General features: G+C 41.1%; 1 protein-coding gene across 1 annotated transcript in view; it reads left to right on the forward strand.

The window, feature by feature from the left end:
• Nucleotides 1-12,104, forward strand: part of slc27a6 (solute carrier family 27 member 6) — a 56,611-nt gene extending 44,507 nt beyond the window's left edge. Inside the window, exons 8-10 of the mRNA XM_077542758.1 lie at nt 1,056-1,153; nt 2,091-2,221; nt 7,892-12,104. Of these exons, the coding sequence (XP_077398884.1) occupies nt 1,056-1,153; nt 2,091-2,221; nt 7,892-8,068 (406 nt within the window). The 3' untranslated portion in view covers nt 8,069-12,104. The remainder of the gene's footprint in view (nt 1-1,055; nt 1,154-2,090; nt 2,222-7,891) is intronic.
• The last annotated feature ends 430 nt before the right edge of the window (nt 12,105-12,534 follow it).

Consider the following 12,534-nt stretch of genomic DNA (forward strand, 5'->3'; position numbering starts at 1 on the left):
ATCGTGAGGTTCATATCATGATATTTATCGTATCGTGACATTTGGCAGTTATTATATCCCTACAAACGAGTTCTTAATAATGTTCACGAAACATTTACTATCTGATCTACTGTACATGAGAACTTTAAGGGACAGTTTGCAATCCTTAGCACCATCTAGTGGTGAACAAATAATTAATTAATTTTAAAAACTCACTATTGATTTTAATAATATGTTCTATCACATCAACGTACATTTTTCTATATAATCGTAGGTCTAGAAATCACAAATTATGTTACATAGCTGGATTCTCACCTTACAAGAGGATGTTTCGCCGCCATCTTCCTGCTACAGATGCCCAAAGGACAACTTTGTGAACGTAGTTAGCCCTGGTGGTGCTTGCATCTAGTGTCGGACCCAATGGGTCGACCGCCGCTTACCTTCCACAGCTGGGGCCTGCAGGTGGTTGTTGCTGGTCCCGTGATTTGGGCTCCCGTCGCTTTTCACCTTCTGCTTTGCTTTCGCAGGTTTTTACCGCAGCTTTTACTAGCTTTTTTTTTTTTTTTTTACTACTTGAATGCTTAGATATTCCTCATCCGCTTTTAAACTGGAACAAAACATTTAAAACCAGCCCTGAAAGTGCAATATGTATGAAATTATACGCTTTGTTTGTTTTTGCACAACAAACACAAAACCCGATCTCACACGCATGCAGAATTGCATTGCATTGCAAAATATGCAAGGAGAGATTCAGAGTGAAAGAGCTGTCCTCTTTTTGCTTGAGCTGGGGTAGTAAGAACGATACCCCACCACAGATCATTTTACCATTATTGTTTGTAGTGGGACTGGATCCCGTTTTTCCTGACTCGGAAGCCCAACTCCTTACACACTGAGCAGACTGAAATCAATGGAAAGTGACATGCCAAAAGGGGTGCACGTGGGATATGCAAGTGTTTTCAAAAATGTTTTTTCACTTTGTTACTATAGGGTGTTTAGAATTGTGAAAATTCTAAGAATCATTGTGTTTTAGTAGCTACTGTTATTAAGTATGGCTAATTTAGTTTTCCTGGATTTAGATGGAAAGGTGAAAATGTAGCAACAACAGAGATGGAAGAAACCCTCGGGTCAGTCGATTTTATCCAAGAAGTAAATGTTTATGGAGTGGAAATACCAGGTATGTTTTTACATGGAGCAATTCTATAAAATATATAGGAATGTCATTTGTATACTCCCAAAGAGTTGATGTTTGCCAATATTTGGCAAAAAAACAAAAAACAGTCTACAGATTATTCGGCTGCTTAATTGAAAAAATATATATATGATCGTGCTTCAAGTAACATTTAGGAATACCAACCATTTCACTAGAGTTTTAGCAATACAATTTTGCCATCTTGTATATAATCATCAAGCGGGACGCTATAATTTCACCAAATTTCATCACTAGTCAATCTTTGTCAACGGGGGCAGATTTTGAGGGGGAGAGTTGGGATTGGGGGGCAATATACTGCCGACATGCGCATCAATCGCAAATTCTAAATGCTATCTTGTTTGACTCTTCAACAGCGCTAAACAAGTCAATGCAGTGCACTGATCATTTTACAAACTTTTTGCTCAGTCCCGGCGGCTATTGGAGATTGGCTGTGCCGTTTACCTCATGCTGGTCATGCATTGTAATAATGGAAATACCACTACAAAACTCAGCTTGCGGTGTCTGACCAGCGACTGACAACCACAATTGATAGTAGGATTACATCCCATGATTCTTAGTCACTGCCTGCTATGTAAATTGGTCATGCTACTGATTAGATATGGATGTAAATGAAAACGCAAACGTGGATTTGGAAAATAAATAGTAAATAGGAAGGAATTTAACAGTTAAATTCCCCTTTAATTGGTTTATCATATGAATCGCTATGACTATATTGTAACTGTGTGATTGATACATTGACACATGGCAAAATACAGGATGCCAGGATGGGACCTGCGTAATCCCATCATTCATCAGCAAAACAGGTTCTTCTCAGTGACGGATTGACGTACCTTCCATCAGCACTGACGGAATGCCCGCCTATGGTATCAACGCTTAACAATGTTTTTATGTATATGTATAGGCCATGAGGGAAGAGCTGGAATGGCTGCCATGATTGTAAGACCAGGCTTCATGTTTGATGGGAACACATTTTTTGAACATGTGGTGAAGGAGCTACCCACATATGCTCGACCCCTCTTCATAAGACTTCAGGTAAGAAGTCAAGTAGTGCATAAAACACCATCAAAAGCCGCGTTTCCACCGCAGGACGTTCGGGTATGGGGAGGGGAGTAGGGACTTTCACAGGAAACGTCCTCTCAGCCGGGCCACTTGTGGCTGTGTCTCCACTGCGGAGTACGACCCATTTTGCGACGTCACAAGTTTCGATCGACACGTAAACGCTGTGCGACGATTTCTCCTGTGACGTCACCCAAACACCGCGCGTCGAAAATCACAACAACGAGGAAAGAGAAAAACTTTGGGTGGTTGCTGTTTTCTTTTCTTTTTCTTTTATGTACTTTGCTTGGATGGATGGTTTGAGTGAGAGGAGACGGCATCTAGATGAAGAATTTGAAAAGGCTAACAGTAGAGTGGAACAAAAATAGACAAAGGATTACTAAGAAAATTGTTTTGATGGAAGAGACTTAAGCCGAGAATGCATCATCGTCGCGCATGAAGGTAAGATCATTTTTTATACTAAATATTTTTTAGCCAATCAGCACGAAAGCCCGATCGGGAGTTTATCGGGCCAGCGGAGTACCTACCCTCTAGTAGGACCTCTGCTCGTCTCCGCAAGTTCCTGTAAATGTGGCCCGATTGGGAAGGCTCCTTCAGTGGAGACGCGCACATATGGGGCTGACCCCGTAAATTTACCCCAAAGTTCCTGCGGTGGAAACGCGGCTAATGTACCCCTGTGAAGCAGTTCCCTTTTTTTTTTCTGTCATGTTTGTTTTCTCCTTCACTACATTTATCACATGCTTTCATAAATAGTGGGAATTCATCAACAAACACATTGGTTAACTCTTGGTTAGCTTGGGCTTTATTAGGTTAGTACAGGGGTAGGGAACCCTGCTCCTTGAGAGCCAATGTCCTGCCTGTTTTATATTTCTCCCTCCTCCAACACAGCATCATTAGCAAGCTCTGTAGAAGCCTGATACAGATCCTGTTCATTAAATCAGCTGTGTTGGTGGAGGGAGACATGGAAGACAGGCAGGACAGTGGCTCTCAAGGACCAGGGTTCCCTACCCCTGGGTTAGTAGATCGTTTTTGTTACGTGAAGTAGACAAGATATTGCACAGCAGTGGTGGGAAAAATTTTAGGTGAGACAATTGTCTCACGAACGGGGCATGACTTCTGGCAAAACGTTTAATGCGGCCCAAATATTTTCTGGTCACTAGAGCGCCATAGCTTGGAAGTTGTACTTTTGAAAACACTGATTATGGGACTGCTGCGTAGCAAAGCAGTAGTGGAGCTTGCGAAGCAAAGCAGGCACATATTACTATCCTAGAAAATCTGGTTTATTATTTCAGATAAATTTTATTATGGGACTGCTGAGCGGAGGAAGCAGCGGCGCGAAGCAAGCAGGCACATATTGTTATCCTACGCTAAAAAATGGGTTTATTATGGGACTGCTGAGCGGAGCAAGCAGGCACATAATACTATCCTACCTAGGAAATGGGTTTATTATGGGACTGCTCAGTGAAGCAAGCAGGCACATATTGTTATTCTACCCAGGAAATGGGTTTATTATTTTTCAACTTATTATGGGACTGCTGAGCTATGCTATCATCATCTATCACCCGGGGCGGCAGCCATCTTGGCCAATTAATTAGGTACTTCAAAGACTCTTTCCCCCTTGCCCACCCGGGTCGGCGGCCATCTTGGCCAATTGATTAGGTACGCCCAGGATTCTCGCCAATCCGCTCGCCCAGGGCGGCGGCCATCTTGTCCAATTAATTAAGTATACCAAGGACTCTCTCCCCCTCGGCAAACAGGGTCGGCGGCCATCTTGGCCAATTGATTAGGTACGCCCAGGATTCTCGCCACTCCGCTCGCCCAGGGCGGCGGCCATTTTGGCCAATTAATTAGGTACGCCAAGGACTTTCTCCCCCTCGCTCACCCTGGTCGGCGGCCATCTTAGCCAATTGATTAGGTACGCCCAGGATTCTCGCCACTCTACTCGCCCAGGGCGGCGGCCATCTTGGCCAATTGATTAGGTACGCCAAGGACTCTCTCCCCCTCGCTCACCTGGGTTGGCGGCCATCTTGGCCATTTGACTACTATTAAAATTACTACAACTAGCAACCGCTACTTATATTAGTACTAGTACTACTTACTACTACTACTACTTACTACTACTACTACAAGTACTTGCTACTACTATACTACTACTACTATTGCTACAAGTACTACATGCGTCTTTCCACCTTGCAAGAGTCAGTATTTATTACTCCACTGATTTTTCCCCAAAAATGCGGCCTGTACCGTAGAACGCACCGGCACAAATGAGGTATCAAAAGATGCGGCTCGATCCGACTACTTTTCTTGGATTTCCGAGTTACCATGGCGACGCAATTTCCAAAGAACTCACAAAAAAGTCCCATTGGAATGAATGGGAAACCCTAACCACGTTAACCAACCAATATGATTTTTAGCTCATTTTGTTGCAATTTTCCCCATCTATAGCTCTGTGTCAAAACATTTTTTAAGGGATCTAAGCTCTCCCTCCTGTGCGGGTTCAAAAAGAGTGAGCAAAATGGAGAAAAAAAGCCTTTTAACATTGGTGTGTATTGCGCCCGCCAGAGTGGAGCAATCAACATCAGTGAGGAGATAAAAAAAAAAAAAAAAAACTATTTGGAAAAATCTCACTTCAACTCGTCACCGTGGCCACAATCTTTGCTCACTAAACATCAAATTTGCACATTTTGTAGTCACAAGGGTCTTCTTTCAGACAAACCCACTTTGTTTGGCAAAGGTGTCATTTAGTACCTTGTATTTTTCACTTTAAGCGAGGGGAAGTCACACTATTCCGACCATTACACCCCATGTTATTTTAGTCGCCTTTTTCTCCTCATTTTTTAAAAATCACAAGTTTTCAACCTGCTCTAAATTCGCTCATTTTTCATCTGATTAAAATAATGAGAACATGCTCGCGTTCCCCAAACCCTTGCCGTTCTAACGAGCCATTTCTAGAATCTGCATCTTCAACCGTTAAGTTTTGAGAGCGTTTTGTTCGAGCTGTGCGCTTTCTCATACATTTCACTTAAATGTGTGTGCGTGATGTGTCCAACATGTTAAAGTCAAATGTGTGTGCGTGAATGTGCATGTTTCTTAAAGCCACAGTAAGGAACTTTTACTTAATGTTGATTTCTTCACCGATTCCAAAGCTCATTTCCAATTTTTTATTATTTTTTTTAATATAAATTTTCAAAAATTAAAGTACATAATAATTTTTTTTTTTTTTTTTTTTAATGTAATGGAATCATCTCTCTCACTGTTGAGCTCAACTCCGCCCCTTTTTTTCTGTGTACTCAAGGCTTGGCCTATGTACGACTACTATACTACTATTGCAAATACTATTACTACTACTACTACTACCTTGGACATATGATTAGGTACGCCCAGGATTCTGGCCAATTGATTTGGTACGCTCAAGATTCTAGCTACTCCGCCCACCCAGGGCGGCAGCGATCTTGGCCAATTGATTAGGTACACCAAGGATTCTCAGACCCCACCCACCCGGGGCGGCGGCCATGTTGGACAATTTATTAGGTATGCCCAGGATTCTCCCCACCATGCCCGCCCAGGGAGGCGGCCATCTTGGACAATTGATTAGGTACACCCAGGATTCTCGCCACTCCGCTATCCCAGGGCGGCGGCCATCTTGGCAAATTGATTAGGCACGCCCAGAATTCTCGCCCCACCCCCACCCAGGGCAGCGGCTATTTTGGCCAATTGATTAGGTACTTGGCCCATTTTAGTACACTAAAAGTATACTTAAGTATATCATAAAGCATATTAATAATTATACATAAGGATACTTTCAAGTAAACTTTAAGTACACTTAAAGTATACTTATGTCCACAGTAAAAAGCCCAGTGGTGAAGTGGGGTTGAACCAGTGAACTCAGGTACCAAAGGTAGCGACTATAACCACTAGGCTTTCCAGCCAAATGGTGTTTTAAAGCTTTACAGACAAATTTAACCTATACGATCGGTCAGTGAGTGCCTTCCAAGTATGTACTACAGTATGTGAACTTTTAGTATATGTGGGTGGTCACAAATATTACTAGCCAATTTGGCTGGTAATGCAATGCCGCTTCTACTGGACTGGTTCCACACCAAGTCGGCTTTGGTCGGGCCCCCGAAGTTGGCGTTTCATTGTGGCAAGAGCGCGCCCGCCATTCTTTGTCATAAACATACAGTATATACAATAAATATAATATTTTACAACAACGCTTACTATATTTACAATTTATTATTTACTTGTGGATGGATTTTAAATGATTGTGGTAAAAAATAATAATGAAAAAATTGTGAGTGCACACCGCTCCCCCAACTGTTTGTTGTGTTCCCATTCACTTGAATGCAGAGCCCATCGCTCCCCCGGCCCATGGGCATGGCTCCCGCCTCGGGGATCCACCTCGGGGTTGACGGGTTTGGTGGCTTCAGACCCTGTACGAGCCGTTGACTCGAGGTGGCCAGTTTAATGAATGAGGCTGAGCTTTTTGTTCAGCTGAATGAGCGCTGGTTGTGGGAGTATAAGTTAATTAACTTCACTATATGTTTCAGAATCAGTGTATTTAATACGACACATAACATACTGCCATATAGACACACTGTTGTTACTTTATGTTTAGGGGCTTCAAAAAAAAATAATCTGGGAAAAATGTTACTGGGAAATAAAATGGCGAGTGGAAATTGTTTGGCTAGTAAAAAAGTTAATTTAGAGCCCTGTTTACAAGTACACTTAACTTTTACTTGGTGGAGTATACTTTCAATAGTACAAGATTAGTAAACTAGAAGTATACTTTCCTAATTTTGAGTATACTTCAGGTATACTTAAATATACTACTTTTTTGGTAAGGGTCATTCTAAAGGACGCTAGCATGATAGCAGCCTTACATTTCACTCTTCCATCAATACGCTCCCGAGATATTTACCAGGTACAATGGCAGTGTAATGATACAGACAACTGACTTTTGTCTAGCCAGTGTGGAATCCTGTTCCTATCCACACTGTCTTTGTGTTTGATGGATGACCATTCCATTACATAAGGCCTGTCGTTCAAAGTAATCTCCCGAATCGTCCTGAACAGGTTTTGTGCTTTAGAACATTTATTTATCTTCCCACCCTTTTAAGGTTGCAATCCAATAGATTTGACATAGAACAAGAGCCTGATTCTGACACTCAGCTAAAACTGGCCAAGCGAATGCTTATGGTAGCAGCTTAATGAGTCTAACAGAACCAGACCAACAGTTTGTACTCCAGGAACACCTCCACAGGACACTTAGGGATGGGTGTTCAAATATGTGTGTCAAGTCCACAAAGTACACTTTGACTACCGGTAGTTGTGGAAACGCCTTTGCTCCCTCCAGTCCCAAAGTGAAGCTTGCTGGTCCAGTGTACCACAGCAACTCGTATTAAAACCACATGTTCTATCAGACTCCAAGGTTCAATTTACAATCTGACTGATACTGCTGAAAAGCCTTTGTTTCACTAGTCATTTTTGTTTTCAAACAAAATATCTCATGTCTAAAATTATGTAAAATATATTCTTATCCATGTTCAGAATTATGTATTGTACACCATTTTGCACATTATGTTGTGTGCTATTCAGTATAATTCTACAAGCCACACTGTCTTTTTTTTTTTGTCTCCTCAGGTAGTGATGGAAATGACAAGCACCTTTAAACAGCAGAAGTTCCAGCTGGTTCAGAGCGGATTTAATCCCTCAACAATATCAGATCCTCTTTACGTGTTGGATTATCAACAGAACAGTTATATCCCTTTAACAAAAAATGTCTACAAGAGTATTCTCTGTGGAGAACGTAAATTATAAGACTGTGAGTACTACTGTAGTGAGCGTTGTGGTGATCTAAGATAAGTGTGATGATTTAGTCTTGCTTCTGTCAAGTTTTTCAAATTTCACGGCCTGCATTACAGGAAGAATTAAAAAAAAAAAGTCTGAAAATTAAAATGCTTAACATTAATCATTGATATTTAAATACAGATTGTAATTGATTCAAGTGCATTTAGCATTTAAGTAGCAAAAATGAAAAAAAAATAGTACACATTCCGTTTTATGAGTCTTTCTAACAAAGTGACTGTGATTGTGAGCGTGTCTACTTGTGGCCAGCCAAAGAGGGAGAAGACTTTTTGAGACAGTATGTGCCGTTGGTCACAGACAGAAGCCTGGTGCTGAACATACTCCTCTGCCTGGTCATACTTCATTCACAGTGAGAAAAGGACCCTGGCTATACACTGGTAAAGGGTCTGCAGCAGGTTATTTCCCATGTTGAAAGAGAGAGCCTGTTTTCCTCAGGAAGTATAGATTGTACATTAACAATGTTTACTTGTCAAATGCACAGTAAAAACACACTGGTAGCACTGAGCTGTGAAAGTCTTAATTATAAAATATAAAACATAAAAAAGAGAGAAAATGAAGGAAAATGTGACAGGTATTGTACAAACCCAATTCCAATGAATTTGGGATGTTGTGTTAATATACTGTAAATAAAAACAGAATACAATGATTTGCAAATCATGTTCAACATAAATTTAATTGAATACAATACAAAGACAAGATATTTAATGTTAAAACTGATCAACTTGATTGTTTTTAGCAAATAATCATTAACTTTTATGGAATTTTTATTTTTTTTATTCTTTGCCATTGTTGCTTGATGTGCAGTTTCAGCTGTTCAACAGTCCAGGGTATCCGTATTTCACGCTTTATAATGCACCATTTATTTTCAATGTGACACAGGCCTGGACTGCAGGCAGGCCAGTCTAAAACCCGCACTCTTTTACTACAAAGCCACACTGTTGTGCAGAATGTGGTTTTGGCATTGTCTTTCTGAAATAAGCAGGTGTGTCCATGAAAAAGACAGCATATGTTTCTCCAAAACCTGTAATGTACCTTTCAGCATTAATGGTAGCCTCACAGATATGTAAGTTACCCATGCCATTGGCACCGACACAGCCCCATTCCATCACAGATGCTGGCTTTTGAACTTTGCATCCATAACAGTCCATGCTTCTTTTCCTCTGACATGGAGGACACGACATCCACAATTTCCAAAAACAATTAGAAATATAGACTCGTCAGACCACAGAACACTTTTCCACTTTACATCAGCCCATCGTAGATGTACTCGGGGCCCAGAGAAGCCGGCCAACGGTGTTTCTGGGTGTTGTTGATAAATGGCTTTTGCTTTGCATAGTATAGTATCAAGTTGCACTTACGGATGTAGCGCCAAACTGTATTTTCTGACATTGGTTGTGGTGATACGTATCTTTTACACATTGATGTTGGATTTTGATGCCGTGCCACCTGAGTGATCGAAGGTCACGGGCATTTAATGTTGGTTTTCGGCTTTGTCGCTTGTATGCAATGGTTTTTCCTGATTCTCTAAACCTTTTGATGATATTATGTACCGTAGAAGATGAAATCCCTTCACAAAGAAGTGAATCATCTTTGTTTGTGGATGACTGAGCAATTCAGGGAAGCTCCTTTTATACCCAATCATGGCACCCACCTGTTCCCAATTAGCCTGTTCACCTGTGGGATGTCCCAAACAGGTGTTTGATGAGCATTCTTCAACTTTTTCAATCTTTTTTTGCCACCTGTCCCAGCTTTTTTTGGAACATGTTACAGCCATGAAATTCTAAATCAACGATTATTTGCTAAAAACAATAAATTTGAACATTAAATATCTTGTCTTTGTAGTGTATTAGATTAAATGTAGGTTGAACATGATTTGCAAGTCATTTTATTCAGTTTTTGTTTATGTTTAACACAACGTCCCAACTTCATTAGAATTGGGTTTGTGCATAAGAACAATTTAAAAACAGTGACAATTTACAAAACTAAACCGACCGTGTATTCGAGTTTGGCCATGGTAATAGTCTAGTTAGTGTAAAAAGGAAAAACTTATGTATATAATGTGCAAATATGCAGGCACTTGACTATTCATTTTTCAGGTAGCAGAGATATTGCACAGAGTAAATGTTCAAGTGAGCAGGATTACAAAAGAAAAATATTGTACTGTGTGATTGACAGACTGTGATGTCATATGTTTAGGAGTCTGGTGGCAAAGCGTTTTTAAAATCTTGTTCTGGCTGTGACACTTTTCTTTTGTTTTGAGAGAGCTCAGTATTGTTCATTCGGTAATCTAACCGATTCGACATGTCATCATCATTGCTCTCTTTTTTTTCCTCTCTTTCTTTTTTTTGTATGTGCGTGTGTGTGCATGTGTGTGCATGTGTGTGCATATGTGCGTGCGTGTGAGTGTGTACTCCTTAAATTAACCTAAAACCTATTAAAAATCCCATACCATTCACCTAAACCGAATACTTCAGAATCCAGCTAGAGTCGTGAAGTTGTCAGGAGACCCGAGGAAGGATCAAAGAAAAGAAAGGAAAGTGAAATCTAGCACCGACCAGACATCACCTACTACCCACCGGGTTACCAACCAGAATCTTTCACCAACCCCAGAAACATCAAAATTCCAACCAATTAGGGAGACCTCAAGAGACCAAAGGAAAGACTGAGGAAAGTAAGGAAGGATAGATAAAGCAGAGTGACATCCACAGACATCAGCCTCCACCGATTCAACGACCAGAGGAAGAAGCAGATTGAATTTCAGTAGAGGCTGGTGTTGTGGATCTGGCATGCATGAAAACCTCCACCAAAGAGGCTGTGACACTCCTGTTGTGTCTGCTAGATGGGAGAAGTTTGAAAACTCCATAGATGGCTTTTGCCATTGCAATACACACACACTGGTGAGCCATCATGTCCTGTATGGTACAGTTCCCAGACCAGAATGTGATGGACTTCGTCAGGATGCGCTCCACTGAGCATCTAGTTGCTGAGCAGTTTGGGGAGAATTGCATGAATGAAGTACATTCATTGTTGACTCTTTCTGATGATGTGTTATGGGTCCATGTGAGGTCATTGCTGATATGTACCAATGAGTTTGAAGGTTTTCACCCTGTCTACCTGATTCTCACTAATAGCAAGTAGTGCAAATTGATCATTCCTCTGCGTTGGGTTGATAATCATCTCTTTAGTCTTTACAGCATTTAAAGAGGTGTTATTTTGATATCACCAAGACAACAGCTTAGCCACCCCATTCCTGTACTGGCCCAAAAATGGACCGGCCGTTCGGATAACTCACAAAATTCCTGATGGCCAATCCGTCCCTGGTGTCAGGTGTCCGATCTCTTTCATTATATTAGTTATATTAACCGGTCTAACGCTGCGTGTCGCAGGGCTTTAGCTACAGCTATCCAATATTTTGGTATTCGGATATCCTACTGAAAATTCTGATCAATCAGATAATCGGGTAAAAATACTTCATAATGAATGAGCAACTGGTTTTCATCTTAAGATAATCAACTTAAAACTGTTCTTTGCACCACACTATTGTCCTCTCTAGAAACTTTTGTGAGATTTTAGACAAATCTCTCCCCATAGATTTTGGCAAGTACGTGTGTTGTGTATGTAGTTTTACCAGAGGTTGGCATTCTGTCATTAAACAGACAGTCTGTCTGTGTTGGATCACCGTTTTTCTAACGAATGACAAGAAACTAATAAAATGACAAACTAAGCACAGAGACAGGGTTTTTATCAATCAGTAATCTGGTCAATACCGATGGACCTCTCCGTCTGTCACTGACGGACGCTCGTTTTGTTGACATTTTGACAAGCCTGGCGGAATCCCTACCTTTGTCTGTCGGTACTAAAATAGTGGTGATGATGAAAGTGTGGTTAAAATAAAATGACAAACTGACGATTACAGTTTGGGTTCAGCTTGAAAAAAAAAGACAGACTGATATGACGGAGGGTTGCCCAGGGCACAGCGTGCCCACATCGCCCCCTAAATATCCTGCATAACACATGTTTGTCGCACAGTCACCTGGCTGCTCGCAATCTCGCAAGAATGCTAGGCGCTAAGCTAGCTTGTTCTGCATTGCATGTTTATGTCTACAAGCTACGTATGAGCTACGCAATGTAGATCCTCTCCTCTGAGTAACTACTCCTTGTCTCTGTGCGATGAATAAACTACACTATCATTAAAGGCAGAGGAGGTCAGGAGTAATTCTAATTCCTAAGCTAATGTCAAATGCAGAGACACAAAAGGCCAGAATAAGTAGGTTTACCGTACACTTTTCACAGAAGTCTGGCTGGAACCAGGTTAGGGTGGAGGGCAACCTGCTATGAACAGCAAATTAGCATTATAAAGGATAATTGTTGAGAGAGTAAATAAAAGAACAGCTAAGCAGTAAGCACACCCTTAAAAA

This window comes from Vanacampus margaritifer, chromosome 14 (assembly GCF_051991255.1).
Source record: "Vanacampus margaritifer isolate UIUO_Vmar chromosome 14, RoL_Vmar_1.0, whole genome shotgun sequence".
NCBI classification, from domain to species: domain Eukaryota; kingdom Metazoa; phylum Chordata; class Actinopteri; order Syngnathiformes; family Syngnathidae; genus Vanacampus; species Vanacampus margaritifer.